The sequence below is a fragment of the Fukomys damarensis genome, unplaced genomic scaffold (genome assembly GCF_012274545.1).
Source record: "Fukomys damarensis isolate Sample0158 unplaced genomic scaffold, DMR_v1.0_HiC HiC_scaffold_39, whole genome shotgun sequence".
NCBI lineage: Eukaryota > Metazoa > Chordata > Mammalia > Rodentia > Bathyergidae > Fukomys > Fukomys damarensis.
The window spans coordinates 80,211,580-80,239,392 of NW_022900951.1; the positions used below are offsets into that span (position 1 = coordinate 80,211,580).

The 27,813-nt window shown below is 38.2% G+C and overlaps 1 protein-coding gene and 1 long non-coding RNA gene across 4 annotated transcripts in view; one reads left to right on the forward strand and one right to left on the reverse strand.

Annotated features, from left to right (window-relative positions):
* The first annotated feature begins 9,413 nt into the window (after positions 1-9,413).
* LOC117284742 lies at positions 9,414-17,462 on the forward strand. Of its 2 annotated transcripts, XR_004515831.1 has the most exons (4): positions 9,414-9,492; positions 11,168-11,272; positions 12,145-12,207; positions 16,309-17,462. It is a non-coding gene; the product is annotated as an uncharacterized LOC117284742 (long non-coding RNA). The 2 variants fall into 2 exon arrangements; XR_004515830.1 differs by lacking the exon at positions 9,414-9,492 and having other exon boundaries at positions 11,002-11,272.
* A 3,921-nt stretch (positions 17,463-21,383) lies between these two features.
* Positions 21,384-27,813, reverse strand: part of Morf4l2 (mortality factor 4 like 2) — a 12,239-nt gene continuing 5,809 nt past the window's right edge. The window contains exons 3-5 of one of the 2 annotated variants that reach the window (XM_010618764.3): positions 25,577-25,647; positions 24,421-24,522; positions 21,384-22,971 (exon numbers count right to left, since the gene is read on the reverse strand). In XM_010618764.3, the coding sequence (XP_010617066.1) occupies positions 22,079-22,945 (867 nt within the window). In that variant the 5' untranslated portion in view covers positions 22,946-22,971; positions 24,421-24,522; positions 25,577-25,647 and the 3' untranslated portion in view covers positions 21,384-22,078. The remainder of the gene's footprint in view (positions 22,972-24,420; positions 24,523-25,576; positions 25,648-27,813) is intronic. The other variant, XM_010618765.3, reaches the window with a different exon arrangement.

A 27,813-nucleotide genomic window follows, 5' to 3' on the forward strand; every position in this document is an offset into this window, starting at 1 on the left:
CACACACACACACACACACACACACACACACACACACACACACACACACACAGAGAGATAGGAATAACAAACTCAATTATTTTGACAAATAAGGGATAATACAGATAGTTAAGAGAGAGAACTTGTTTTCTAACTCACATTTGTTTGCAACAAATTCTAAGTTCTCAGGACTCTACAACATTGCCACCAATAGATGATAATTTTTTTAGGGCTCAGGGAATAACTGATTTAGATTTGCTAATATATTGTCCTGTTGTTTTGTGGATTTTCCTATTTTTATTTTGCTCTGTGTAATATCCAGTAGTGGTATAGAAAGATTTGTGTTTGGAGTTTGAGGAGATTGAAACGGAAATACAGATTTTAACTGATTATATCTGGCACATAGCAAACACTCTATGAATATTTGCAATGAATAGGTGAAGAATCCAATCATTTATACTTCTATACTTTTCTATGAATACATTTTCAAAAAGAAGTAGGATTCTACTGTTTTGCGATTTGTGTGTTAAAGTTGAAAAATTTTTAAATCTTTTACCAAGCCAATATATTTTGGGGGAAATATTTAGAGAGAGAATGGTAGCAGAAGTGGTGGTATACACTTCTAATCCCAGCTATTTGATAAACTGAAGCAGGAGAATTGCAGGTTTGAGTCCAGCCTGGGCAATTTAGTGAGACCCTGTCCCCAAATAAAAAATGTGTGGGGATATAGCTCAGTAGCAGAGCACATGCCTAGCAAGTGTCAGGGTCTGGGTTCAATCTCTGTACAAAAAAAAGAAAAAATGGAAGGAAGGAAGCCATCTGGTGATGACAGAACTGCCAGTTGAACATAGCTAACAAAGAAGAGGTAGATATTCAGAAGAAGGATGTTTCCACTCTGACTCATGCCAGACCAACACAGGTCACATGGGTCAAGCTCTACCTAGAGGTTGGTTGATGTTGCACAAAAAAACAACAGGGTTAGGTGCTTTGTTTTTTTTTTTCTTATTGCGTCAAGATGTGTGTGCATGAATGTATATGCATGTGAGTGTGTTTAACATTGAACAGTTGTATGCTATTTTAATTTTTCTCTTAATGAAAAAGGTATGTTTCTGCTGAAAAATACAGAAGTATCAAAAGATATAAATCACCTATTCTTCCTCTAGCTAATGAAAATCATTGTTGATACTGAGGTGCCTCTACATGTATTGTGCATACATCTCCTTTTATGTACTCTTATCAATTTTGTTATATAGTTTACATATATACATATTAAGTTATATATTTGATATTAAAGTGCTTTTATGTATTCATTTATATATTTGTAGTTACATTGTGAAAGCATGTATTTTATTTCATTATTTTTATTTATATATGTGCCATGAAAGTTATCTATATGGCTATGCCACGAACCCTCACCCTTGATGATGATGTCATGATGAAAATAAAAGTCTTTTCTTTGGTCTCAGAGATTTATATTTGAAGGCCATCAAATGGAAAAGTCTCTCAAAAGCATAAAGTAGAGGAAAGTATACTTACTTTGTTTGGAATTGAGGAAATAAACTCAAGGTGATCAATTACCTACTTTGGGCCAACACTTTATAATTAAAATCTGCTTTAATCCTTACAACTCTTTGAGAAAGATATTAATTACTTGTTATAGATGAGATAACTGAGGTCCAGAAAGTTTAGATGGCTTACCCAGGGTCACACAACCATTAAGTAAAGGAATCTGGATTTGAATTCAAATTCAATTCACAAGTCAGACTTTTTACCCATTAGGCCTGTTTTCTCCTAAAATTTTACTTTGTCTGTTATTGCCATTTCTAATTCCCTTTATCTTCTAGATGTCAGAAAAGTTGTGAATATTCCCTTTTCTCATGCCCCACTCTTATAAAGTTTTAAGTTTTTTCTCTAGAAGCATGTTTTCCCATTAAAAAATTAATAAAAGATGATCTCATTCAAAATTTTTATTTAATCTTGATTTGCATTTTTACTTGACACATAAAAGTTGTACAGGGGCTATAGCCCTGGGTTCAATTTCCCAGCACTGCAAAAATAATTGTATGTATTAATGGATGAGTAATATTCAAATCAGGATAAGTATATCTCTCCTCAAACAATTATCATTTGTTTGTTGTGAAACACCAAAATACTTTCTTCTACCTTTTTTGACATATATAGTACATTATTGTTATCTATAGCCACCTACTGTATAATAGAACACCAGAATCTATTTCTCCTAACCATAACAGTATCAGCTGATCATTTACTCAACCCTATTTCCAACCTCTCCCCAACTCTCCCTCACCATCTCTTTTAAAATCTTTCAAGTACAAAATATCACAAATAATATTAAATGATATATGAAAAACTAGAAAGTAATATTGAAAACATATATTACAGATTTTGATATCATCCTTTAAAAATGAAAAGCTCAAAGGGCATGATGGCACATGCATGAAATCCCAGCACTCAGGAAGCTGAGGTAATAGAATCACCACCTGTTCAAGTTCAGTCTGGGTTACATAGTGAGTTTGAGGGTAGCCTGAAGTACATAGCAAGACCCTGTTGCAAAAAACCAAAAACTAAAAACACACAAAAAAAGTTCTATTCACTCAACAAAAAATAAAGTATTTGGAGAATTCACATGAAAAGCAATACAAATTTTTGTGTATATAAATATATATGCATATACATACACACATACACACATATATATAATATACATACATATAAATATAGGATCTAAGTGACATTACATAAATGGCACTCATATTTAACTCAACAAAATATCTTTTCACTCAACAGTATGTCTTAGAAATCTATCCATCTTGTACCTATAAATTTAGTTCATATACAACTGATGTATATATTGAATAACCTAAGCATACTTAAGATAGAGATTCCCTTAAGATACAGATTTAGGTGGCTTCTAGTGCTTTGCTATTACAAACATTTCACTGTGTGTGTGTGTGTGTGTGTGTGTGTGTGTGTGTGTATGCCTCCTTGTGCATATGTGAATTTTTCTAGAAAAGTCGACCAGAAGTGTAATTACTGAGTTATAAGGTGCATTTAGGGTTCACTGCCAAACGGCTCTGTAACAGATATTTGTCATTGAATTCTTGTTAGACTTTGTTTAGTCTAGTCCAGTCAGGCCTTTGAGACCAACCCTCTACGTTTTTGTTCATGTTGCTGCTTCTGTTTAGATTGCACTTTACTTCTTAATTCAGAAAAATCCTGTTTGATCATTAAAATTCAACTGTAGCTGGGCATGGTGGTAAAAAGCTGTAATCTAAGCAACTTGGGAGGCTGAGGCAGAAAGATCACAAATTCAAAGCCAGCTTGGACAACCTAGTGAGACTGTCTCAAAATAACAAAAAAAGGATTGGGGATGCAGCTAAGTGGAAGAACACTACTAGTTTCCAACCCCAGTAGTAAACAAAACAAAACAAAACAAAACAAAACAAAAAGACAAAGTGAAGTATCATTCCTCCTAGAGGACATTCCTGAGAGTAACCAAAGCATGCTGAATTATGTCTCCTTGTTGGGTGCTTTTAAAGCACCAAATAATTTAGACTTTTTTATTATTGATATGTTAGAATTAATTTTAGGCATCTTTCTTGTTTCTATAAACCAATGAACTCTTCAAGGACACTTGTATCTTTTTTATCAGCATTTGTCGGACAGAGGGTAAGAACAAGCACTCATTAAATATAAGCTTGTTGAACTAAATAACCAAGATTCTGTCTCCTCTATTTCAATGTCTGTCACATACATCTCAAAATGAAGTGGTTCTAGGCCCTTTACAGAGTCCCCAAGGTGAATAATAGCTATGAATGTGTTGGAACCCAGCAGAAAAAGCCAGCATAGGGTATGGCCTGTGCTCTGGGCTTGTCTGGATTTCACAGAAAGGTGGCAGCAGACATAGTTCTGAGGAGTTCCCCACGCCTTCATGCAGGGCAAATGATGTTCCCATTACCACACAAAAAAGTTTGGTCTGCACCTTGTACAACAGAAGTCAAGAGAAAGAGCAATGGTAGAGAACATTATTGTGATGAGCTAGCTGATGAGAACATGGCCAGATTATCACCTGAAGGACACTCTTTGCTAACAACTATGCGTGAAGAACACATAAAGGAAATTTAGGGGGATGTGTGTGTGTGTGTGTGTGTGTGTGTGTGTGTATTTTTGCCACAGATGGTGGGCACTGGAGTAGTCATTAATCCTACAATTGTCCATTTATTTGGCAAAACATTTTGAAGGCCACCAGGTCTTCTGAGTTCTGTAAAGCTAAAGATTACTGACTAGAATCTCTTATGACTGATGTTTTCTCTTGTTTTTGCTGGAACAGCTAACTCTAGCATTTAATACCTTAATGATTTAGGTATGTCACTTATTTACCTAAGTGCTGGCAATTGAACAGAGGGCCTTGGCATTAAGCTATATTCCCAGACTTGTTTCCTGTTTATGTATTTTATTTTGAGAAAAAATTTTGCTGAATTTCTAGGTTGCCCAGGCTGGGCTCAAACTTGTGATCCTCCTACCCCAGTCTCCAAGTAATGTGCTGTGATTACAAGAACTTGAAGTGGTTTTTCTTTAACATTTAAAAGTTTTTAAAAAAGAAAGTATGTGAAGAATAAGTCAATATGTCAGGCAGCTTTCTTCCTAAGAGAAAACTGTCCTCAGCATGGTGGGCAAGAGTAATCACAGCACCCTAAAGCTAGATAGGACCTCAATCATGGTTTTACTAGAGCCTCACCTACTTTTAGGGAGAAAAAAACAAAAGAAATAAACAGAGGCAAAGAGAGACTGAGGAGGCTTCCTTGTCTCTATGGCCTCAGTGTGTGAGTGACAGCATGAATTCTGCCCCCAGCCCCTAACCTGCTATTGTCTCCTTTCTTCAGCCCAGTCCTGGACCTGCCATCCTTCTCCTTGTGTTTCCAGCAGCCTCAGGTGCCTCCCCAGTTTTCCTCAGAGCTTCTTCCTTGTTTCTCTTGGAACCAACAAAAAGATGTTTGTGTGTGTGTGTGTGTGTGTGTGTGTGTGTGTCTATGTGTGTCTTTCTGTCTGTCTGTCTGTCTAGGCCCCATTTAGGATGAAGCCAGAATCAGAAAAGAGAAAGCACCTGTCATTGCTTTTTTCAATTGAAGATTCACCCTGGGGCAGGGAGAGGACAGGAGACACAGTCTGCCCTCACAGACTAGACGAGACCTGGTGCAATCAACAGCTGCAAGTCTGAGAGCAAATTCTGACTTTAGTGCCATTAGGAAAGAATGCAGAGGGGGTAGATGCCGGGTCAGGCTGGCAGGGGAGTCAGAGCTCCTCAACTCTAGCAGACAGGCCCTGCCAGGGGAAACTGAGGGGACTCGGGGAGGGAGGGCTCTGTTCCTGCCACAGAAGTGCAGCCCCACCAGGCCCAGGAGTCCTTGTACCAGAAAGGTACAGGACTTCCTCTGATCTCCCAGAGAAGGCTATAGTCCTAGAGACTGTTGCCATGGCAGCAGTTGTCCAGGGCTGACTGCCTCCCCCATTTCTGCATGGCTGCCCTGTCTGCCTTCTGATACCTTCAGCGTCTGCTTCCTAAAAAGGTCTGTACTGCCTATATTGGTGTGTGAAAATGTGGTTGGAGCCCACTGACCATAATAAGCAGCTTTCAGCAGAAGAGCATCTCTGTACCTTATTTTGAAATACTCAGAAAGGTAAGAGCTGCCTGCTTCACAAGCACAAGGACCAGAGTTGGATCCCTGGTACAAAAAAAAAAAAAAAAGTGAGATGTGGGGAACAAGGGCCTCCTGAATTATAAGGGATAGTCACAAAGTCTAAAAGGAATAACTGGGAGTCCATAGACATGGGTTCCAGGGCCAACTTCTCTTCTGGGTTGCTAGATGAACTTAGCAGTTTATTTGATCTTGATTTGTTTCTATTTTCTCATCTGTAAATGAGATCAAAAGTATATTTAACGAATCATGCCCTTGGTAGAGCACATGCTTAGAACCAAAGAGAGGAAAAAGAACTGTGTCCTTATAGCACTTACCAATATATATTTGTAAATTTTCAATCTGGTGTGAATTCAGGAATGTGCAAAAATGACAATTTGGACTTACTTCAGTGTAGTGTTTGGTTGATGAATACTGAAGCAGAAAACATACAATGCAAGAGATATAAAAGGAGATGCCAATAAAAATGTTTGAATGTACCAACCTATTATATGTCTTGTGCATCATTACTGTATATACGGCCAAAGCTCAGAAATCTCAGCAGCCTATGTAATGTGAGAAGTTCACAAGGTCAGAGGAATGGAGAACTGTGGCTCTGCTGCTTTTTTTGTTGGATTGATTTTTGCCTGGTGCTGGGGATCGAATCTAGGACTTTGTGCATGCTGGGCAAGAGCTATACCACTGAGTTACACCCTCAGCTCTGGATTCACTGCTTTTTAAACTCCCAGTTCTGTCACGTCTCTGAAGAAACTGGTCTATTCTACTATCTGCTACTTAGAAATCCACCTTATCATTGCCTAATGTCCAGGCTTTGGCCTTGATCTTTTTATGACAGGACTTGGAATATCTCTCCTTTTCTGTGTTTGTCTCACAAGTAAGAAACTGTTAATGAATGTTAACTTAGGGTGTTTTTTGACAAGGTTGGCCATGATCTACTTCAATGAGAAGGCAGTCTTTCTACCTACGCTGTTTGGAAGGAGAAATACCCTAGGGCATATATTCAAAGAATGAATGGAAAGGAACTAAAAAAGTTATAGCTAAGTGGAATCATGAAGAGGTCAAAGGTGTTTCAAGTTAAGGAGCTCTGTATATACCTCAGCAAATATGAAACTAGATACAGAAACCAAGCAATGAGTCCAATGCTCTGCAATAATCCCTCCTTCTCTCCCCTAAGCTAAACTATCTGATTCTCTACAAAAATATGGCAAAAAGCCTGTCCTATCTCAGAGCTAGTTATTATAGGCTTTCAAGACATATGGTCTATTTTATTTTATTTATTTATTTTTGGTACTGGGGATATTGAACTCGGATCCTTGTGCTTGCAAAGCAGGCAGCAGAACCACTAAGCTAAATCCCCAACCCCATATGGTCTATTTTAATACTTCTGAAACACCCCAAGGAGCAAATCCTTTACATGATGTAGCCCTTTATTGTTCCTGGTCATAGAAAATTACTCATTCTAGGAGAATGGCACAGCAAGGGCCCAAAAAGGGGATGCATATAAACGATGTTTGGGTTACACTGATTGGGTGGTCTCTTTTGGCTGGAACATAGGAAAACTGAATGGCAAAGCTTAGAATCTGTGACTCAGGCTGGATTCTGAAGAGCACTAAATATCAGGGCCTTTGAAAGCAGGAGAATGATGAAGCCAAGATGAAATCAGGAAATAAAGTAGATTAATTTAGTTATTTACTTTTTTCAATTTTTCTTTAATAACTGTAGTCACATTCAAGGGTATCTTCTCCAAATTCCTATTGATGTGGTAATAATTGCTACCTCACAGACTGATGAGAGGAGACATGGGATTATCTGCTGGCCTACCCAAAGCAGCTACACTATGTGGGGCACATGGCAGGCACTTAGTGAGGATCCTGGAGATCTTTAGAGGACAAGTACTGTTTTCATTTATGTCTCTCCAAATCTGACATATTCCAATGGGTGTACAAGAAATCACTACAAGTACCTTTTATTGAGAGCCCAAGATAAAATCTATCATCTCAGTATCAATAAATTCTAAAAATCTTCACAGAAAAAATAGTGTTGGTCAGGGTTGTGATGTAGCTCGGTGGTGGAGTACCTGCCCAGCATGTGCAATGCCATGAGTTCAATGCCCAAGACCACAAAACAAAACAAAAAAGTATTGGTCAATTCATTATTTAACTTGTTAGAACTGTAAGCAATCTAATCCATGACTATGTATGGGTGAAATTGGGAGCTCATTAACAATACATGGCTATAGGAGAAATGATAAAACTGAATAGTCCAAGATAGTAGAGAGGTGAATTCCCCTTGAAGTTGATACCGTTTCAGCTTCAGGGCCCCTTAATTTGTACAGGTACCATTGAAGGCCTTTACAACAAGTTAGGGAAGGTAAATTCTAAGATGATATCAAATGGTCTTCACACTTTTGTAATTCCTTTCTCTTTTTGTGGGGGGTACCGGAGATTGAACTCGGGTCCTTGCGCTTGCAAAACAGCCAGAGGAACCACTGAGCTAAATCTCCAGCCCTCCTTCTTGATTATAAAGGAAACATCAATATCACTCCCATGATAATGTTTATTTAGCAAGAAAGATTTTTCAGATATAATTCAGTTGCTAAATCATTGAGTTAATCAAAAGTATCACTATAGGTGGGCCTAACCTAATAAGGTTAGCCCTTAAGGGGACTGGCAATTCTTTAACTCAGATTTGAAGCATGGAAGGAATTCAATATTCAATGTGAGGGAGATTTTTCCCCCCTAGATAGCTGGCTTTGGTGACATATGGGACCATGTGGAAAGGAATTAAAAGTGATGTCTATGAGCTGAGAATGACCCCTGCTAGAAGGCAAGAAGGAAAAATAGGACCTGAGTTTCTTTCATATGCAGCTGAATTCCTCCACAATCATGAAATTTGCAAAAGGACCCCAACTTGCTAATAAGAATGCTACCTGACTCATTGATTTTAGTTTTATAAGGCCCTGAGCAAAGAACCCAATCATATCATGCTTGGAATTCTGACTTATCCAACTGTGAGCCAAATTGTGGTATTGTGTTACATGGCACTAGAAACCTGATGTATGGGCCATAATTGTGTATGATGTGTTTTTGTAAAGTTAGCAAAATTGAGAATATTGACCACAATTTAAGACTACTGGCTCCTTCTACTCAAACTTGCCCTACTGTGAGATGGATATGGGCATGGTATTTTCCTAGCATATCATAAGGCCCTGGGTTCCATCCTCAATAATGATGAATAAATAAGAGGAAAAAAAAAAGAAAAAAAAAGAGAATATTAAGAATATTTAGGTTGGGCACACATCTATAATCCTAGCACTCCTGGGAGGCTGAGGCAGGAAGGTCACAAGTTCAAGCCCAGCTTGGGCAATTTAGTGACTTAGTGAAACCTTGTCTCAAAATTTAAAAAAAAAGTGCTGGGAATTATCTCACTGTGAAGGGTCTGGATTTAATTCCCAGCACTGCATTAAAGAAAAGGAATATTTGGGATTTATCTACAACAGAAAAATTGAAATCCTTTGAAGTCTTAAACTCATTTAAGAAAAAAACTTGTTGACAAAGATTAATAGTTAAAGTAGTTTTCTCAAATTTGACAATATTAAGTTTACACATCACTAGCAATAAGCTAGAAAGCTGAAACTTTTAAAGGTCAATCATAAAAATTTGATTAATCATGCCAAAGGTAAGACTGAATTGTCTTTAAATTTCTTCCAGGGAACATGCTGAAAAAAAAAATTCTATGAAGAAAAGCTCAAAGCGTTTTTAGCCAAAAACTGTAGGAGAAACCAATCATTACAGAGGTATGCCTGGCAGTTAATTATGAAAATTTCATTTTTCTGGGAATTGGGATTTTTTTTTTTGTACCAGGGATTGAACTTGGGAACTTGTGCTTGCGAGGCAGGTGGCAGAAACACTGAGCTAAATCCCAGGACTGGAATTGGGATCTTTTTAATCTGGCAGCTATTCAAAATCTGTAATTTGTGATTTCTCATTATAAATAAATATTCCTTTATACCCAGCTGCCTGAATTGCCATTATCTTTTTAATATCGTTTTTCTTAAAGAAGGTTCCTCCAATTGTAAAATTTAGACCCCTCAATCTGGATCTGTCCCCGAGGTGGTAAGGAACAGGAGCTCTTTGGCTTCAATTGCAAGGAGTAATATGGTTGTGGATATGATAGAGAACTGGAAAATACAGCAATTTCAGAGGTTGAATTAATACAATTTTTGAAGACCAGAACATTGAGACTAGCTTTTAGAGTCTGAAAATTGAAGATGTCCTTTGTACTGTGGGATTATGTGGCCACAGTGGCTGACTTCATGGAAAAGCCTCATACACACACAAACAGGCGCCCCTCATAACAGAGTATTTCAGCTACTTTGTACGTCTGTATTTGTGTTATCACCAAGTGGTGAAAACAGGTGGCTGAGTCGTTTACCCACATGCACACTTTTATCTACTTCTTTCTTCCCAAATGAAAATTGATAGCTCTTTTCTATTTTCTAATGACAAACAGTGTAGACTGATAACAACAACAGTAGCAACAATAGTAACAACCATGAGGAACAGAACAGGCAAACATTGAAAAAAGCTAGTAAAAATATTTCACTCCTATTCCCAGCCTCATTTCAGCCTCTGGACCAACTACAAGGGAAAAAATACAACTTAAAATTCTGGAGCAGGGGAGGTAGGGAGTTTAGGGAATAGGAGAGAAAAAAAAGGAGACATGGTTTATTAACTCCAAGAGGACTATCTTCCCTGATGATCTGGGAAAGGTGAACAGAAATTTCAGGAAGACAATATACTTCTAGAGTCTGCATCAGACAGAAAGGATTAACCATGTAAAGCAGGCAGTGGGGAGGGGTGAGCCAGCTCCTGTTGAAATACAACTGGGTTAATTGGGGGCCTGAGCTGACTGGATAACAGATTTCACTGGACAAAGCGCAACATGGATTTAAGTCACTATGTAGTCTGAGTCTTCTTTCCCACCTGAGGGCCATCTCTCTGTTGCCTTGGAGGCAGGCAGACAGGCAAGCTTAGGTGCACTAGGCAGAAAAGGAGAAGACTGCTTACTCTGAATTTGACAAGGTTTGGATGAGCAGAAGAAGCCCTTAAAGTTAGGCAAAAGAGAAGATGAAGGAGATCAAGATTATATTCTAAGTATATCCTTTTTTGCCCCTGATCCTATCCATTTGGGGCAGTGGAGGACATAGGGGAGGGATTTGAGAAAGGGATGGTAGTAAGTTTTCAGTACTAGCTCTCAGTTTCATCAAAAGTAGGCTGGCTTCTAGCCCAGGGATGATGGAGGGAGAGGAGGGGGAGGAGGAAAATGCCCTGTATATCTACAAGTTGGAGTTAGGAGGGGAACTACGTAAAAATCCCTAAAATGGAAAAGAAAAGGTAAACAGACACTGCAGCAGGCCTTGTATTATACTTCTCGCATCACGGCCATTCCTTCTGTCCATTTTGATTCAGAAAATGGTGATCAAGGAGGACTGCTAAGGAAGTGTGAAACCTTATGTAAGTGCCAGCTTCCTATTGCAGGGGAGGTAGGCATGCTGTGTGAAAGAGGAGAAAGAGGTAAGTACCATGGATCCCTGTCGGGTGGCTTTGGGAGTGGCTGGTGTCTGTATCTGCCAGAGCTCAGAGCAGAGGGACACTATAGCACGTACTTTCCAAGACTGCATTCCCTACAATCCGGCCTCAACTCCCCATTCCACTTGGGAAAAAATCAGTGGTTTAACACAGAAAAAGATTACTCTTAGCTCACACTAAATGTCCAACATGTGTTAGTGAACATTATGGGTGAATAGGGCTGTACTTTTCATGGTCTCTTAGGGATCCAGATTAACAGCTTCCACAGCATGGAACATTGCTCATCACCGGGCCTGGGAGTTATGAAAATATCTCACCCATTATACAATAGTCTAGAAATAATATGTTCCTGCTGTTTACAGCAGATTAACTAAAACTAATCAAGTAGCTTCACTTAACAGCAAGGGGTAGGGTGGCAAGGGACTAGGAAAAATAGCTTTCTATGCAGAAAGACTGTAAACTATAAAGTGAGAAAAAGAAAAACCTATAAGAAAATATTCATAAGAACTCAAGGGGGAATGCTTTTCTAAAACACTATAACAAAACAGAAATTAAAAATCTGGAAGAAAAAGTGACAAGCTAACAGAAAATAAAGTTTCAATGAAGCAAAGCAAAAATGAATGTGTCTTTTCCTTTTTGTTTTCTGTGTGATATTCTGGGAGCTCTTCATGCCTTCAGGCTACTTTTCATGGCTGTGGCAGCTGGAAGAATGCTTCTGTAGCTGGAATTCCAGCTGAAGTGAAATCAGGTTTAGAAGCTCACTGTGCCACTTTTACAAGACAACGGATCTAGACTTTTTTTTTTTTTGCAGGTTGTTGGAGGGAATTCTCAGGCAGGTTTTTTTTTTTTTTTTGCAGGTTGTTGGAGGGAATTCTCAGGCAGGATACTGTGGAATCACCCAAGCCACACTCCTTTCCTGGGTAGGTCTGCCCTTGGTTTCTTTGCTGCAACCTGCAGTGGGCACCAGGCCCTCCAGGGCTGATAGCTGAACTGACTTGGACAGATTTACCTAGAGGAGGATGCTGCCTCATTGCAAGTCAGAGCATGCTGACTTTGCCTTCTTTTCCATTCTCCATTGGGGGTCATTTTTTTAGAGGAAAAGGTAAAGCTCCAAAGGTTCCTAACTGGAAACACTGGTTGGACATGTGATTGAGATACCAGCTTTCTGTATGAGTTGAGGTCTCTGAGCAAACAGATGTCTGTACTGGGTCTGATCAGGTAACTTGGGGTTAAAGAGAAGGGGCTGACCTTTCCTCAGGGTCCAGTGCAGTACAGCCTCCAAAACTACTGGGACCAAATTGAGGTTAGCCAGCAGAAAAGACCTCATCCACCCCTCTCCCACACACCTTGCTCAGACTCCCAGAAGGGCCTGGGATGTGCCCTGACCTGTTTTGTTAGTTCTGTGATGACTTAGCTGTATGTCTTCCTGGTGCAGGGCAACTGATGTCTGAGTCAGCCCTGGTTCAGAAGTACAGGAAACCCTGGGTGAAGGGAGCCTGCAATGACATATGGTTCTACAACTCAGGCGGAAAGAGATGTAGAGTCCTAGCTGAACATTCAAATACTCACATGTACTGATGGCCTAGTCTCTGACTTGGGAAACAGGAGAGTCAAGCTATGAGTTGCTTTTTAAGGCATTAATGGTGAAGGGTCAGCGGCACCCATAGGTTGTTCTCTGAACTCCTTGCCACTAACTTGCTCACATAGAAGGCTATTCAAATCACATGCCCAAGCAATGACTTGCCTCCAGCTCCAGAGCAGAACACATTGAAGGTTCAGGATCTAAGATCCAGGACTGTACAGATAAAGCCATATGATAACTATCTGCCTGTTCTTAGGAGACAGTACATAATAATGGGAGACAGTGTCTACGGTAAGACAGTGTAGAAGGAACCATGCTCAGGGTCCTAGCAACATGTTTAGGTCAGCATAAAATATGTGGATGACTGCACAGAAATAGTCACTTGATGTACCCTTACAATGGTGATTCATAAAGAGGCCACTCATTTTCCAAACCGCTCCCATACCATGTCTGAGCAGAGATGGGCGGCTAGATCCAGGCCTTTACTTCTTGATGGAGAACTCTGTTTATATTCTCATTGGTATGGCCTAGGTTCTCACTGATGCACTGTAATCTGAGTTTTTTTCCTGCCTAGTTCCTCTTCCTTCCCTTTCCTTCCCCAAGTGTGAGATGGGCATCATAATCTGAAGACTCTCCTTATTTATTTTCTCTCCCCTTTATATTTTATAATTGCTTCTCTAACAAATCTGTTGTGCATGTTGAATTTTTGTCTTAGCATCTACTTCTAGGAGGGCCTGAACAAATATAAGGTAGAGCATATCAAAGGCATGACTTTCAAGGAAAGAAAAGCACAGTAGAGAAGTAACTGACATTTTCTTGAGTACCCACTAAGGCCCAAATGCAGTGTTCGGTGTTTTAGATTGGCTCACTCATTTTAATTCCTGTAACAATTCTATGAATTCTACTGAACTTTGCTATAGCTATACTAGTTTTCTTTTGCTTTGTATTTGCCTGGTATATGTTCTTTTTTTTTTTTTTTTGGTGGTGAATGCTAGAGATCGATCCCAGAACCTTCAGCATGCTAGGCAGGCACTCTACCACTGCTCCTTTCCTCTACCTCAGCTCCTTTATCTGTTTTACTTCAAACCTTTCTGAATACTTTTAATTGCATCTCTGAGAATCTGTGCCAGTTTTTTTTCTCTTTTTAAAATCTGAGGCTTTATTTTAAAATGTGAGTTTACATATATTTATCAACATTCTATTTGTATTTCTACTTTCACTTTCTTACTTCATGTTTTTTATTTACCATTCATTATCTTTACACTTTCCCAATCCCTTCTTTCCTGTTGGTCTAATGAATTTTTTGTTTGTTTGTTTGTTTGTTTTTTTGGCACCGGGGATCAGGACCTTGCATTTGTGAAGAAGGCAGAGGCACCACTGAGCTAAATCCCCGGCCTAGGACTAATAAATTCTTTTTTGGCATTTACACATATTATTTTAATCTTTTAATGTTTATCCTAAGTTTTTCCAAATTGTTATTTTTTATTATATTTAAAAATTATTCATTTGTAGTACTAGAAAGCCAGGGCCTTGTGTATGCCAGGCAAGTATTCTATCACTAAGCTACATCCCCAACCTTTTTAAATGTTGACATAGGGTCTCTAATTTGTTTACGATGGTCTTGAACTTCTAATCCTCCTTCCCCAGCCTCGTGAGTAGCTGGGATTGTAGGTATGTGCCACTGCACTTGGCCCTTTGTATTTTTCAAACAAAATCTAAGATATCTCCAACTGCTATCCTCTTCCATGTACAGATTTTAACATTTTAGAACAAACATATAAGTTATGATAACTAACATTTCTATGAGACAAACTATTTTTCATTATCATTATTTTAGTTCAGTAAATTATGCACTTTAAAATATATTACCTGCTTTAAATCTAGGAAACATCAGTTAAGTGTTACCTCTCTAATGAATCAGAAAGAAAAACGTGAAGAGAACTCAATTTTTTTTGGTAATATTAGGGATTGAATCCAAGACTTTGGACTAAACTATATGCCCAGGCTTTTAAAATTTATTATTTTAGATGGGGTCTTGCCTGGTTGTTAAGTTGCCTGGGCTGGGCTCAAATTTACAATCCTCATTCCTCAGCCCCACAGAGTGTTGAGATTACAGGCATGCACCACTTCAATTCTTAATGGTTTCCTTAAAGACCCTAAGAGTCTAGAGACCTCAGGTTGAGAACTATAGTTCTTAGGAATATACTCTTCACCTTTTCCTTTTGAGAAGGGAGAAAGAAGAGAACTGTCATACAGGAATATTTACTCTATTCTAAAAATGTGCCTTAGGCAAGAAAGCCTTATATTTAGTGGCTACCTTCTTTTTCAGATATTTTATTGGTATCATGTGAGTTATTTCACATGATTTTGTATCAATCCAAATTCATTCTTCTGAATGGAAAATGGGGATATTTACATTGTTGCTGATGATACTGATGACAATAGAAAATAACAATTCTAAGCTGGAAGGCTGAGGCAGGAGGATCAAAATTTTGAGCCCACTCTGAGCAACTTAACAACTCAGTAAGACACTTGTCTCAAAATAAAAGATCAAAATAAATAAATAAATAAAAAGATTTAAAAAAGGCTGGGGATGTAGCTCAGCGGTAAGGCCCGGGGTTCAATCCACAACACTTTCCAAAACAAATAAAGATAATAAATACCACCCCACACAATTACAATAGCCATTTATTATATTAGCTGGTATTAAATGCCATGGGAGTAAACAGACTCTGAAAACAACTTTTAGAAAAGAAGTCATTAAGCTATGTGAACCTACATTATCTGTATAGTTTTAATATAAGAAACTTGCTAAATCAATAGATTTAGCTAAGAATTTGGATACATTTTCTTACAAGTGCCCTCTTTTAAAAAATAATAGGATTGTTCAGTCTAAGGCCTAATAAAGTACTTTAGGTTTTTCTTGAATATTTTTAGGACTTTTAAAAAGAATAAAATAAAGGAGTCTGGCATGCATGGTGGTGCAAGCCTGTAATTCCAGCACCCTGGGAGGCTAAGGTAGGAAGACTGTAATTTCAAGCCCAGTATTGGCAATTCAGTGACAGTGAGACCCCGTCTCAGGGGGGAAAAAGGCTGAAGGGCTGAGGATGTAGCTTAGTGTAAAGGCCCTGGGTCCAATCCCCAGTACTGCAAAAACAAACAAACAAATAAGGGATCAGTCAAAATTGGAAATATTCTATGATCTTAATTGGAAAATACTAAATTATCAGCCATTATTTCTCTTCCCATTTCCAGCAGAGATCAAGGAGAGGGATGTTAGTGGCAGACCTAGAAGTAGAAGCTGAGTGAAGCCAATGGATTTGCTTAAAAATTGGCAAGGAGTATATTTATTGGTAAAATCAAGCCAGATGGCCCTGGGTGGGAATGGAGGACACTGGAAGGTGTCAAAAGAGAGATCACGATCTATATGTCTTTTCAGTAGCAGAGACATGAGCATTTCTCTACGTCAGGATACAAGGAAGACTCTGTGGTAGGCCTGGGAAGCTGACCACCTGCTCTTGCCAAAGATTCACCTACCCAGAGAATAAGATGGAAGAAAGAGGGATAAAGGATCTAAGGATATCTTGCCAGTTCCAAAAATGAGTGTATTATTTCTAACCAGTGTCTGATAACAGCAGGGATCGCCTTAGGCTTGGTACTAAGTTAAATCCATAGAATGTTCGTACAACTAATGGAGATGGGGCATATATGATAATAATTGAAGAAGATTTCCATATCAGAGTTAAATATAGCTTATGTTTATGTTATTGTAAGGCAATGCAAATGGGATATTTCTTATATTACTTAGCATATAAACTGAATTTCATTTTCATTTGGTAAATGTCCTATTTAAAGTTCCAATATCACATCCTTATTTTAGTGTGCTTTATGAATATCACAAGCTGTTTCACATCTGTCCCTTGAAAGGGACAGGAGTCCTTTTTTAAGAAGTAATTTAGTTGGTCAGGCTTTAGATCCCACAGAGAACACAAGTTTGAGAGATTTCCAAGCCGGCCCACAGGGTCATTTATCAATCACCAATAAATAATTTGAATCACTTGAAACCATCTGACACCAGAAATTATCCTACTAACATGAAGCACTCACTGTGACTTAAAGTCCAAGAAGTACTTGTCTTCATTAAACACACATTTGATCAACCAGTTACAGACAGCTGATATTTAGGTAATGAGTAAGACACATGAAACTATAAACAAAACCCCTTTCTTCTTTACATGAGTCCCTTCTCCTGTCACTCCCCTCTGTCTACCCACTAACCAAAATGGAGAAGAATCTGAAAAGGAATAATCAACACATGATGGGTCTAGTCATTACACAATGGTATAACAGTCATGATGTTGCCAGTCTAGAAGCTCAGCTGGGTTTTACCGCCCTGACAAATATACTGACTAGATGCTTAAAAGGTGTTCAAGTAAATGACTTAGGAGTACCTATCCTAATAGGGTGACAGTACTGTTAGGAAATATTTCATTATTTTAAGTATTTGTCTAGGGTAAAGTAATCTACTTTGTTTACTTGCAATTTGCACTACTTTTTAAAATTAGCCTGTTTATGATATGTGGATCAATGAAACATATCAGAGGATACAGAAACATTCTCAGACACATTCAGCTATTTGATCTTTGACAAAGGGGCCAAAAGCATATGTTGGAGAAAAGATAGCCTCTTCAACAAATGGTGCTAGGAAAACTGATATCTGTTTGCAGAAGACTGAAAATTGAACCATATCTCTCACCATTTACTAAATTAAAATCAAAATGAATCAAAGATCGAAACATTAAAACATAAACATTGAACCTACTAGAAGATAACATAGGTAAAACACTTGAAGTCATATGTATAGGAAAGGATTTCCTAAAGAGAACCTCAACTGCACAAGAAATAATAGCAAGAATGAACAAATGGAATCACATCAAATTACAAAGCTTCTGACAGCCATCAACTAATACAGTGAAGGGACAACCTATGGAATGGGAAAAAAAATTTGCAAGCTATTCCTCAGAAGACTAATATCTGAACTCAAAAAATTAGACCACCTAAAATAAAAGACCCAATCAAGAATGGGCAAATGAAATGAACAGACATTTCTCAGAGGAAGAAGTACAAATGGCCAACAAATAATATGAAACAATGTTCAACATCCCTGGCTATTAGAGAAAATGCAAATCAAAACAACACTAAGATTCCATCTTATACAAGGAGTGTTGGCACATGCCTGTAATCCCAGCACTTGTGAGGGTGAGGTAGGAGGATTGCCACAAGTTCGAGGCTAACCTGGACTACATAGTGAGTTCAAGGTCAGCAACACCATGTCTCAAAAAGAAAAAAAAAAAAAGGGCTGGGGACTTAGCTCAGTGGTGATGCCGCCAACTGCCCTCAAGCTCAAGGACCCGAGTTCAATCTCCAGTAACAAAAAAATGAAAAAATAAAAAAATTTCACTTTATACCAGAAAGAATAGCAATCAAAATTGCAATCATCAAGGTACCATACTACAGCAATACATGCATACCGATGTTTATAGCAGCACAATTCATAATAGCTAAATCCTACATGCAGCCTATATGTCCATCAACAGACAAATAGATAATGAAAATGTCGCATCTATATATAATGGAATACTACTTGGCTATAAAGAATGATAAATTTGAGACATTTGTGTTATTGGGAATCGAACTCAGGACCTTGTACTTGTGAGGCAGGTACCGCGCCACTGAGCTACATCCCTGGCAAATTTGAGACATTTGTAGGAAAATGGCTGCACCTGAAAAACAATATTGAATGAAATAAATCAGACATACAAGCTTAAATACCACACGGTGTCTTCATTTGAGTAAGGCACAGTACAGTACAAAGAGCACAATAAAGAATGGATAGGAGGCAAGGGGATAGATCTCTTGCAAATGGTAAGGGGTGCAAAAGAAAATAGGTGAGAAGCGAGGGGGAGGGAAAGGGAAAATAAGTAGAATAAAGATATGCCATTTATAGGGACTTAATAACCTAAAACATATAAACATGAGCTAAGATTAATAATATAAACAGGAATGAAAATTCGGAAAGGGGATTTATAGAAAGAAAAGAGGTAGGAAGGGGATTAAAAAAAAGCTGTATTATGTATTTGTATTATCTCCCCAAGATGACTGTAAACTCCGTGTACTATAAACATGTACCAATAAAAAAATAAAATTAGCTTACTGGATCTATGGACTTTAGTCTCCTATAACTTGTAAAAAAAACTTTATATTTTAAGGATATTAACTATTCATCTTTTACATGTTATATATTTATGGATGACTATTGTTACTGTGTTGCATGTCTAAAAACTTGCTTCATGTTGTTTCATTATAAAGTTAATTAAAATATTTATGTACTCAAATCTATCCAACTTTTCAATGGCACACTGTCAATAATCTAATGTTTAGAAAGGGGACCTGGGTCAAGATTATAAAATCTTCATTTTAGGGAAGCAACATTTAGTTTCATTTATTAAGTGTGAATCTTTAAACCATTTGGAATGTAGAAAAATGTAATGTAAAAAAAAAAATCGAATATTTTTCCCAAATATTTTCTCCAAATATTTCTTGACTATAGTCTTCTTTCACTACTGATTCTAAAGTTCCCCGTTAACGTATAAAGCAAATACATATACACAGTCACAGACATTCCCGTTGTGCTCCTCTGATCTATTCTGGTGAGCCAAATAAACTGTTTTACAGTGCCATTCTGTAACAAATTTTACTACACAGCAACTCCTTTTCTTTTTCAGAATCTTCCAATTTTCATATTTTATTTTCACTAATCACTTAAAAATAAACTGGTTTCTTTGGGTTTGAATTTCCTTTTTGTATCAATTTGGTGAAAAGATACATGAGAATTATATGTATAATGCTCCCAATTTTATAAAAAAATTGTTATTTCAAACATATATACACATGCGTAATTATCCAGACATATGGCAAAGTAGTAACAGTACTTATTTTAGGTGTCCTAGGTATCACCAATTTGTACTGTACCCCTTCTACTTCCCTCCCTGTTGTTTACTACCTTAGGCTTGCCAATTAGACTACATCAAAGGTTTTCCTTGCCTCCTGGTTTCCAGTCTTGCCAAAGGGAAATACCCAGCAAGAAACAGAAGGAAAAAGTGAAGTTAGGTACTTATTTGTCCTTGTCCTGGGTTCTCTCTTCAGGGTTGCTGTGAGCCGACTCCATCCTGAAGATCATAGCTGCTATCCGGAGGCCCTTTCCACACAGATGTATACCATTCCCATTACCCCTCCCCTGTTTCTCCAGAACATCTTCTGCTTCCCCTCTTCAACACTCTGTAGACTTCCCCTTTGCCTGGAAGTACTAACCGTTATGCTCTGAATTGCCCCACCATTCTTGTGTTGAAGTCCCCACCCTTAACAACTCGGAAAGTGAATGTTATTTGAAAATAGGGCCTTTAAAGAGATACTTAAGTTCAAATCAGGTCATTGAGGTAGGCCCTAATCCAATGACTGGTGTTCTTGTAAGATATTAAGACATAGGTAGAGAGAAAAGACTGTGAAGACACAGGGAGGAGACAGCCAGGTACAAGCCAAGAGAGGCCTTAAAAAAACAACTCTACCAATATCTTGAACCATCTTCCATCCTCCAGAACTGTGAGAGAAATTCTTGTTTATGCTACTCAGGCTATAACACTGTTATATCAGTAGAAGTGACTAATAAAACACCATGACCCTACTCTTCTACTGACAACTTGGGAGAAAAATCCTTTATTAATTGCCCTCAAATCCACTTATTTCTTGCTGGGACCCGGACTGACTCGATAGGGTTATACATGACTCCATTTCCATATTTGTTCAGAATTAATGTATTTCAAAATTTCTACAATAACCATGGAACACTTTTCTTCCTAAGGACATGAACAGTCATGAAAAAATTTGGACTGGGCAATTTTCATGTTAGATGGATTTATAAGCAATGGCATCTAACACTATCTCTTTTTTCCACATACCACCCCCTTCCACAGATCCTCACTTAAAATTCCCAAGGCTGCATCCAAGGGATTATAAAAGCAGAGGGAACATGATATTTGTGATCAAACTAGGGAAGTCTGCTATTCTTGGCTAAAAACCTACAAGTATTTTTGATAGATATAAATACCTAAAGTGGCTGGTTATCCATGCTTTCTTTGGTGGAAAAGAGCAAAGCTCTGTATACAAGGGACTGTTGGAGTACCCACTAAATGTCCCATTTTATTAGGCAGACTCACGGGGTAAGAAGCATCAGGAAAAAATTAACTCATATAAAGAGCACTAATAAGCAATCTACCCTGAAAGCCACACAGAGGGGAAAGAAGGCAAAATGGCCCTAAAGGGCATACTTGTGGTTCCCACACTCAGTGAGAAAAGGAATTTTTTCATTTGGAGTCATAACTCTCTTGTGATACTACCCATATTTCTCCTGAGTCAGTCTCAGGAACATTAAAAGCACACTGCAAAATTTCTTGCTTTGAAATTTAGAAACAAATTTTATTTAAGATCTGAAATACAATTCCTAAAATATCAACTTTGCCAGAAAACTGTGTCTACACAATAATGCATTGCCTCTATCATGTTAGAACGTGCATTAGACTCAAATACAAAAACCATGGAACAAATCACCATCCTTCAACAATTTGAGCAAAACCATGAAACAAACCACCATCCTTCAACAATTTGAGCCATAGAATGCCTAAGGAACAACACAGGTGGATTTGCAGAGGATGGACTGTTTTACTTCATTCAAGCACCATAAAAAAAAAAAGAGCACAAATGTATGGGTTTTCGGGTATATACATTAAGTTGAACCTTTGGCACTAGGAATCAGGGCGTTTTGTCACATAGCATTTAACACATATTAGAAAATTGTGTAGTGTCAAAGGGATAGAACCACCAGTATTTAAGCAATGTTGTCAACTAGGCAATAAAATGGTCTACTGAATGTTTTTTCTTTGTCTAATTACTGCACACACTGGTAGCAACTTCAAAATGAGGAAAGGAGATTGTACTCCTTTTATTTTCTGTTTAAAACAAAACAGAAAACAAACTGAAACATAAGCCCTGTTGTACACTGACAATTTTAAAGAACATCAATTATACAAGTAAAAGACTAGGAACAGAAAGTGTTTACAGATATCAGACATTAACAGTGAGTGGTCAGTAGACCCTCACAGGGCTTTGCGATGGTAGTCAGCAGAAGCCACTTTGTAATCACTGGCAGTAAACAGTGATGCAGAATTCTTTGCCAGATACTTTAGGAAATCATGCAAATAGCCCAACAACAATGCAAGGCTCTTCTCATCAAGAGGTGTATAGGCCAACATTGCACCTATTCTTACAAATAATCTCAATAGGTGTGGCGCTCCATAAACCTGGGACATTGGCGCATCAGGGTGAGCCAAGAGAATTTCAGCATATTGGGGCCTCTCAAATTTGTAGAGCAGCTGAGTGCCCAACATCACATTGAAATACTCTTTTATTCCTGCCACAACTTCATTAACTGCATATTCCTTATTATCAACATTCCCTTGTGACTTCTTACAATTTGCATACTCTTCCAGAATGGCATCTACATTTTTCTTAGCAGGAAGTTGAAAGAGCTGCTTCTGCCTGGTCACTAAGTCCCAGTCCTCAACAAGCCATGGTTTTAATTCTTCAGGAATCTTCACTTTAACTTCCATTCTATTCTTAAATGCCTCCTCACTTTCAACAGTAGGGTCTGCCCGGGCTCTTTTCTTCCGAGGGGGCTGGGGTGCTTCACTGGTACTGCCACCATCTCCATTCCCAGGAGTCTTCTGTTTGTTCTTTCTTGTCTTCCTCACAGATCCTGAAGGAGGGTTCTCCACAGAGCGACCTCCCCATCTTCCTGGAAGAGCTGGCTCAAGATTCTTTGGCTGTGGACCAGCTGTCTTCTTTCCTGAGGAGGCCCCTCTCATCTTACTTCTCTGCATATTGCTTCGGGATGGCTTTTTGAAGTTGTCTTCTTCTGCAGATTGCTGTCCACGAGTTTGAGAACCCTGCTTTCTGGAACTCATTCAACCCTGTTTTTTTTTTCCAACCACTGTAATACATAAAGTATTTTACTTGGTTGTTTTCTAATACATATTAACTCTTGGAATTCGGATTTCAAATCCTATTTCAGGAATATAAAACTTTCTACCTCCTCCCCCTTCTCTGATCCTTACAACCACCTGCACCCCCCCAACTATTCATCAGACATGCTCATAAGTTAGATTTTTGACACCTCTTAAAAGATAAACCTCAAATTTTAAAGAAAAAATGAATTAAATAGAAAAGAAACCATACAAGGCAGTGGAACTTGGGCAGTGTGGAACATACATGTAATCCTAGCACTCTGGGAGGCTGAGGAAGGAGGATCATCAAGTTCTAGCCCAGTCTGGGCAGCTTAGTAACTTAGCAAGAACCTATCTGAAAATAAACAAACTAAAACCGGCTGGGCATGTAGCTCAGTGTGGAAGGCCCTGGATTCAATCCCTAGTACTGGGAAAAAAAGGCAGTGGAATTGAAATTGAAGACTTTGGAATGGGAAGAATGACAATTTAAAAAAAATATGGAGATTAATTTAGTTGACAAGAGGCAAAATGAGTAATAGTAAAGGTTTGTGTATAAAAGTCTAGACAGGCCTCAAGTAGGGCGATGACAGTAAAAAGAAACTGGAAATTATATGGAAGAATATAGTAACTGAAGGATAACTCATGACACAGAAAGATGTTCAATATGTCTATAATTTCAGCCCAGGAGAATATGAATTAATAAAGCATGGATTTTAAGAGCTAGCTTGAAATTAGCAGCAATGAAAGAACAAAGGTAATTTATCCTTTCATTAACCTATTCAGTTAGTCATCATACAGACTGCATATTTACTTTGGACAAATACTATGGTAGGCATTAGGGATTCAAACATCTAAAGTGACAATTATGATACCACTTTCAATGACTGGTTGGTAGAGGTGGTAAAAAATTGGTGGGGGAGAAGTCAGTGATGAATCTCAAGTTTTGAGGACAGTGACGGAGTCATTACTATCACTGCTATATGAGATGGCATTTCCGGAAGGAAACTGATTAGAGGACAAAGTTTAACATTGGACTTATTGCATGGGAGATGTTCAGTTAAACACAGGACTTTTTCAGGTGAGAGGTCAGATCTAGAAATGAAGATCTAAGAATCAGTATATAGTAGGTAACGGACACTGTGAGAGCCAATGAAATCAGACAGGAAGAACAGAGGCAGAATTTCAATGTTTAGAAATCTGGAAAACCTAAGGAAGAAAAGATATTTAAGGATTGGTCAGAGAAAGAGACCACAAACAAAACAAAAATGCTAAGCATAGCCATTGGAGAATTACGAGAATGTTACTATAGAAGCCAAATAAGTTGAATTTCAAAGAGATAATGCACACTGAAAAAATGAAGCAGGGAGAGCTAGTTAAGGATGCAAAAACAGCCTATTATTCTTAGGGTGTAACAAGGAGCAATTCCTTTGACTTACACAATCTTCCTTCGTTCCCTTCCAAGAACTGCTAGTAATTTCCCAGATGGAATCTTACAGGTCTTTAGGGATGATCTGGAAGGATGAAGTGGGAGACACAACCTAGAAAGGAAAGCAGGTATGGGCAATGAAGAACTTTTGTGAAACCACCAAAGGGGGAAAAATTATGTGGTTTATAATAGAGCCATGAAAGAAAATTCGAGTTGTTTGCCAGTCAGTTTACTCCAATTAGTCTCCGTGATGAGCTATATGACACTTTGTGCACTCTTAGCTTCTCATCTGTGATTGTGGCAATTTTTTTGGAGTGCTAAGGATTGAACCCAGGGCTTTAGCACTGAGCTACATCCCCAGCCCTTAAAAAAATTAGGGCTTATTTTAATAGGGTCTTATTACATTGCTCAGGCTGGGCTCAAACTTGGTAATCCTCTGGCCTCAGTCTCACAGTGATGAGGCTTCAGGCATGTGCTGCCATGCCAAGAGGCAAATCATTTCTAGACTTCATATGCTCTTTTAAGAATTTCATAAATTTGATGTGAAAAATAACACAATACTTCACAGGAATATCTGAACATGTAAGCATAGACACAAATTTGTTCACAGCAGTGATATTTGGAATACTACAGAATTGGAAGCTGAATATTCTTTTAATAGGAACAGTAATATAAATTATGTATGCACACTACATAAATTCAAATGAGTTGAGGTCTATATACTGACATAGAAAGATGTTCAATATGTCATTAGGCAAATGGGCAGATTGCATTAATACTATGTACCACAGGATTCCAAAGGAATGAACACGCATAGTATCAAGCATGTCTCAAAACACTCCTTTATCAATACTGTGATCTTGTTTCTATTTTAAACATGTCTTTGTAAATGTACAGGGAACTTTAGATAAATTCCACCATGTTAAAATCAGGGTAACCTCTCAGAAAGGAATGATAGACTAGCCTTAAGTCAGGTTTCTCTAACTACTTTAACCCAAAGAAGCCCATTAATCACTGTCCCTTAAGACAGTGAGGTCTCAGACAAAGCCCAAAGAGGCAATCAGTCAAGACACAAGATGGGAGTAGTGCCATCTAGCTGTAACTTCGGTACTCTAGGAGGCTGACGTAGGAAGATTCCACGTTCAAGCCTAGCCTGTTCCACTTACTTGAAATCCTGTCTCAAAAGTGGGGGTGGAGGTGTAGTTTCGTGTGAAGGCCTTGGGTTCAAGCTCTAGTACTGCAAAATAAACAAAGACATGCTCGAAAATGGAGGCCCCAAACCAGGAGTGTTTTGGGGAAGAGGCCTAGGTGCTAGTAACACTTAGTTTCACTAGGTAAACCGCATCCTACAACTGAAAGGCTACAAAGCTCTAAGCAGACTAAGGGCAACATGAGCCTGCATAGCATCAGATCTATGAACACAGACTGACCCTAGAGCATCAGAAACCTACCTGAGCAGGATATAGATACATCCTATGAAGGTTCATAATAGACGGTAGTTAAAATACCCCCTAAAGATTGCCTGTTAAAAACCAAACTGTGTAAAACACAGAATAATGCTGGGCTAGATAAGGATTATTTTGGAAGCCAGATTGGGCATCAGTAATTCCTTCCCTAAATGACAGCTTAATGTGTAGCCTTTGTATTGATTACACATATTCACATTTAACTATAAAAAAGTTCACCCTCTACAAATTCTTCTATAATTCATGTAAATTACTGTGTTGAATGCAATGTCTGTCATGGTTATAAAAATACACCTGAAGCATTAGCCAAGGGTTGCTTGGCTACAGTGAAGCAAGCCAGGAAGTGTTTTCCTAAAGAACTTCCTCAGTGACTTCTATTTTCATCCAGGCATCCTATCGTTGAACCACTATTGCCCAGAAGTTGGGGGCCAGACATCAAGTCTTTTCCTCTACAGTACGGAAATGCAATGTCTGTCATGGTTATAAAAATACACCTGAAGCATTAGCCAAGGGTTGCTTGGCTACAGTGAAGCAAGCCAGGAAGTGTTTTCCTAAAGAACTCTCTCAGTGACTTCTATTTTCATCCAGGCATCCTATCGTTGAACCACTATTGCCCAGAAGTTGGGGGCCAGACATCAAGTCTTTTCCTCTACAGTACGGAGAATTGAACTGAAGAGCTTATGCACTGAATTTTTTTTTTTTTTGAGAAAGGGTCTCCCTAAATTGCTAAATTGCCCAGGTTGGGATTGAATTTGTGAAACTGTCTCAGAATGCAGGTATAGTAGAAATACACTACTACTTCCAGATGAAATTCCCTGCCTTTTCATGCCTGGCTCCTGGTTGTAATACAGGTTCATGGAGATCTTTGCCACTCCATTTTGTACTTTTCTTCCCAGAAGCTTAACACTGCTGCATGGTTCCATGATACTGCTATATACAATCTTTTATCATTTTCAAATTGTTACAAACTGGAATCTGCCAGTTTCTCTCAAATTTCAGGCTGCTGTTTACTGTTTTCTTCTTGCTCCGATCAGATTTTCTTTCCATCTAAATATTATAAAACTCTTATCTCATCTCAAAGTCTCTGCTAACTAACCTATTTCTCTCCTATCTCCAATACTAAATGTACTTTACAGTACAATGGGTTTAATGCATTAGCTTTGCTTATGGAACAGGTTATTTCACTTTGGTAAAGTACTTGCACTATACCTATCTTGCATCTCTTGCAGGAAAACTGAAGTTCCTGGTGGGCATACAATAATGAATCAAATATGGGGATGTAATTCAACATAGGAACAAAGTGCACTCATAAACCAAGGCTGCCAATCATTACTTTCCCCGTTCCTTATAATTCAGCGCTAGGGTAAGCCAGAAATTGAGAAACATATTTGTATATTTGCCTTAAGTCTTCTACCTTTAATTTTGTAATAGTTACATACACATGTAAACAGGTAAGCTCATACTATTAAACCCTACATCTCATTTAAAAAAGTTACTGTAACTGGTCCTCTCCCAACATTAAGGTTATTACATGCAAGTTCTGAGACATATGAATTGCTATGTCATCAAATGGGTACACTTAATCTACTATTACTCCCTCTTTGGAAAATCAAATTTCTCCAAAAGGTCAACATTGAACCTAATCACTGAATTTGATTTGGTTCTCATCCAATTCAATTTGCAATCAGAATCATGGCAAGAATTAAGTTTGTGAATCGAGGTACCACTATACCTTGTGTTATCTCATCCATTCATTCTGCAAATCACTAAATTATTTCATGCAGCATTTTTGGCTACATTTCCTACTATTTCTATAGGAAGCAGATTTAGCAGGTCAAGGTACAATAGTTCTTTAGTGGTACTTGGGATCAAACCCCCGCCTTCCTGCAAGTGCTTTACCACTAAGCTATACCCCAAGCTGGAGGAATACAACTTAA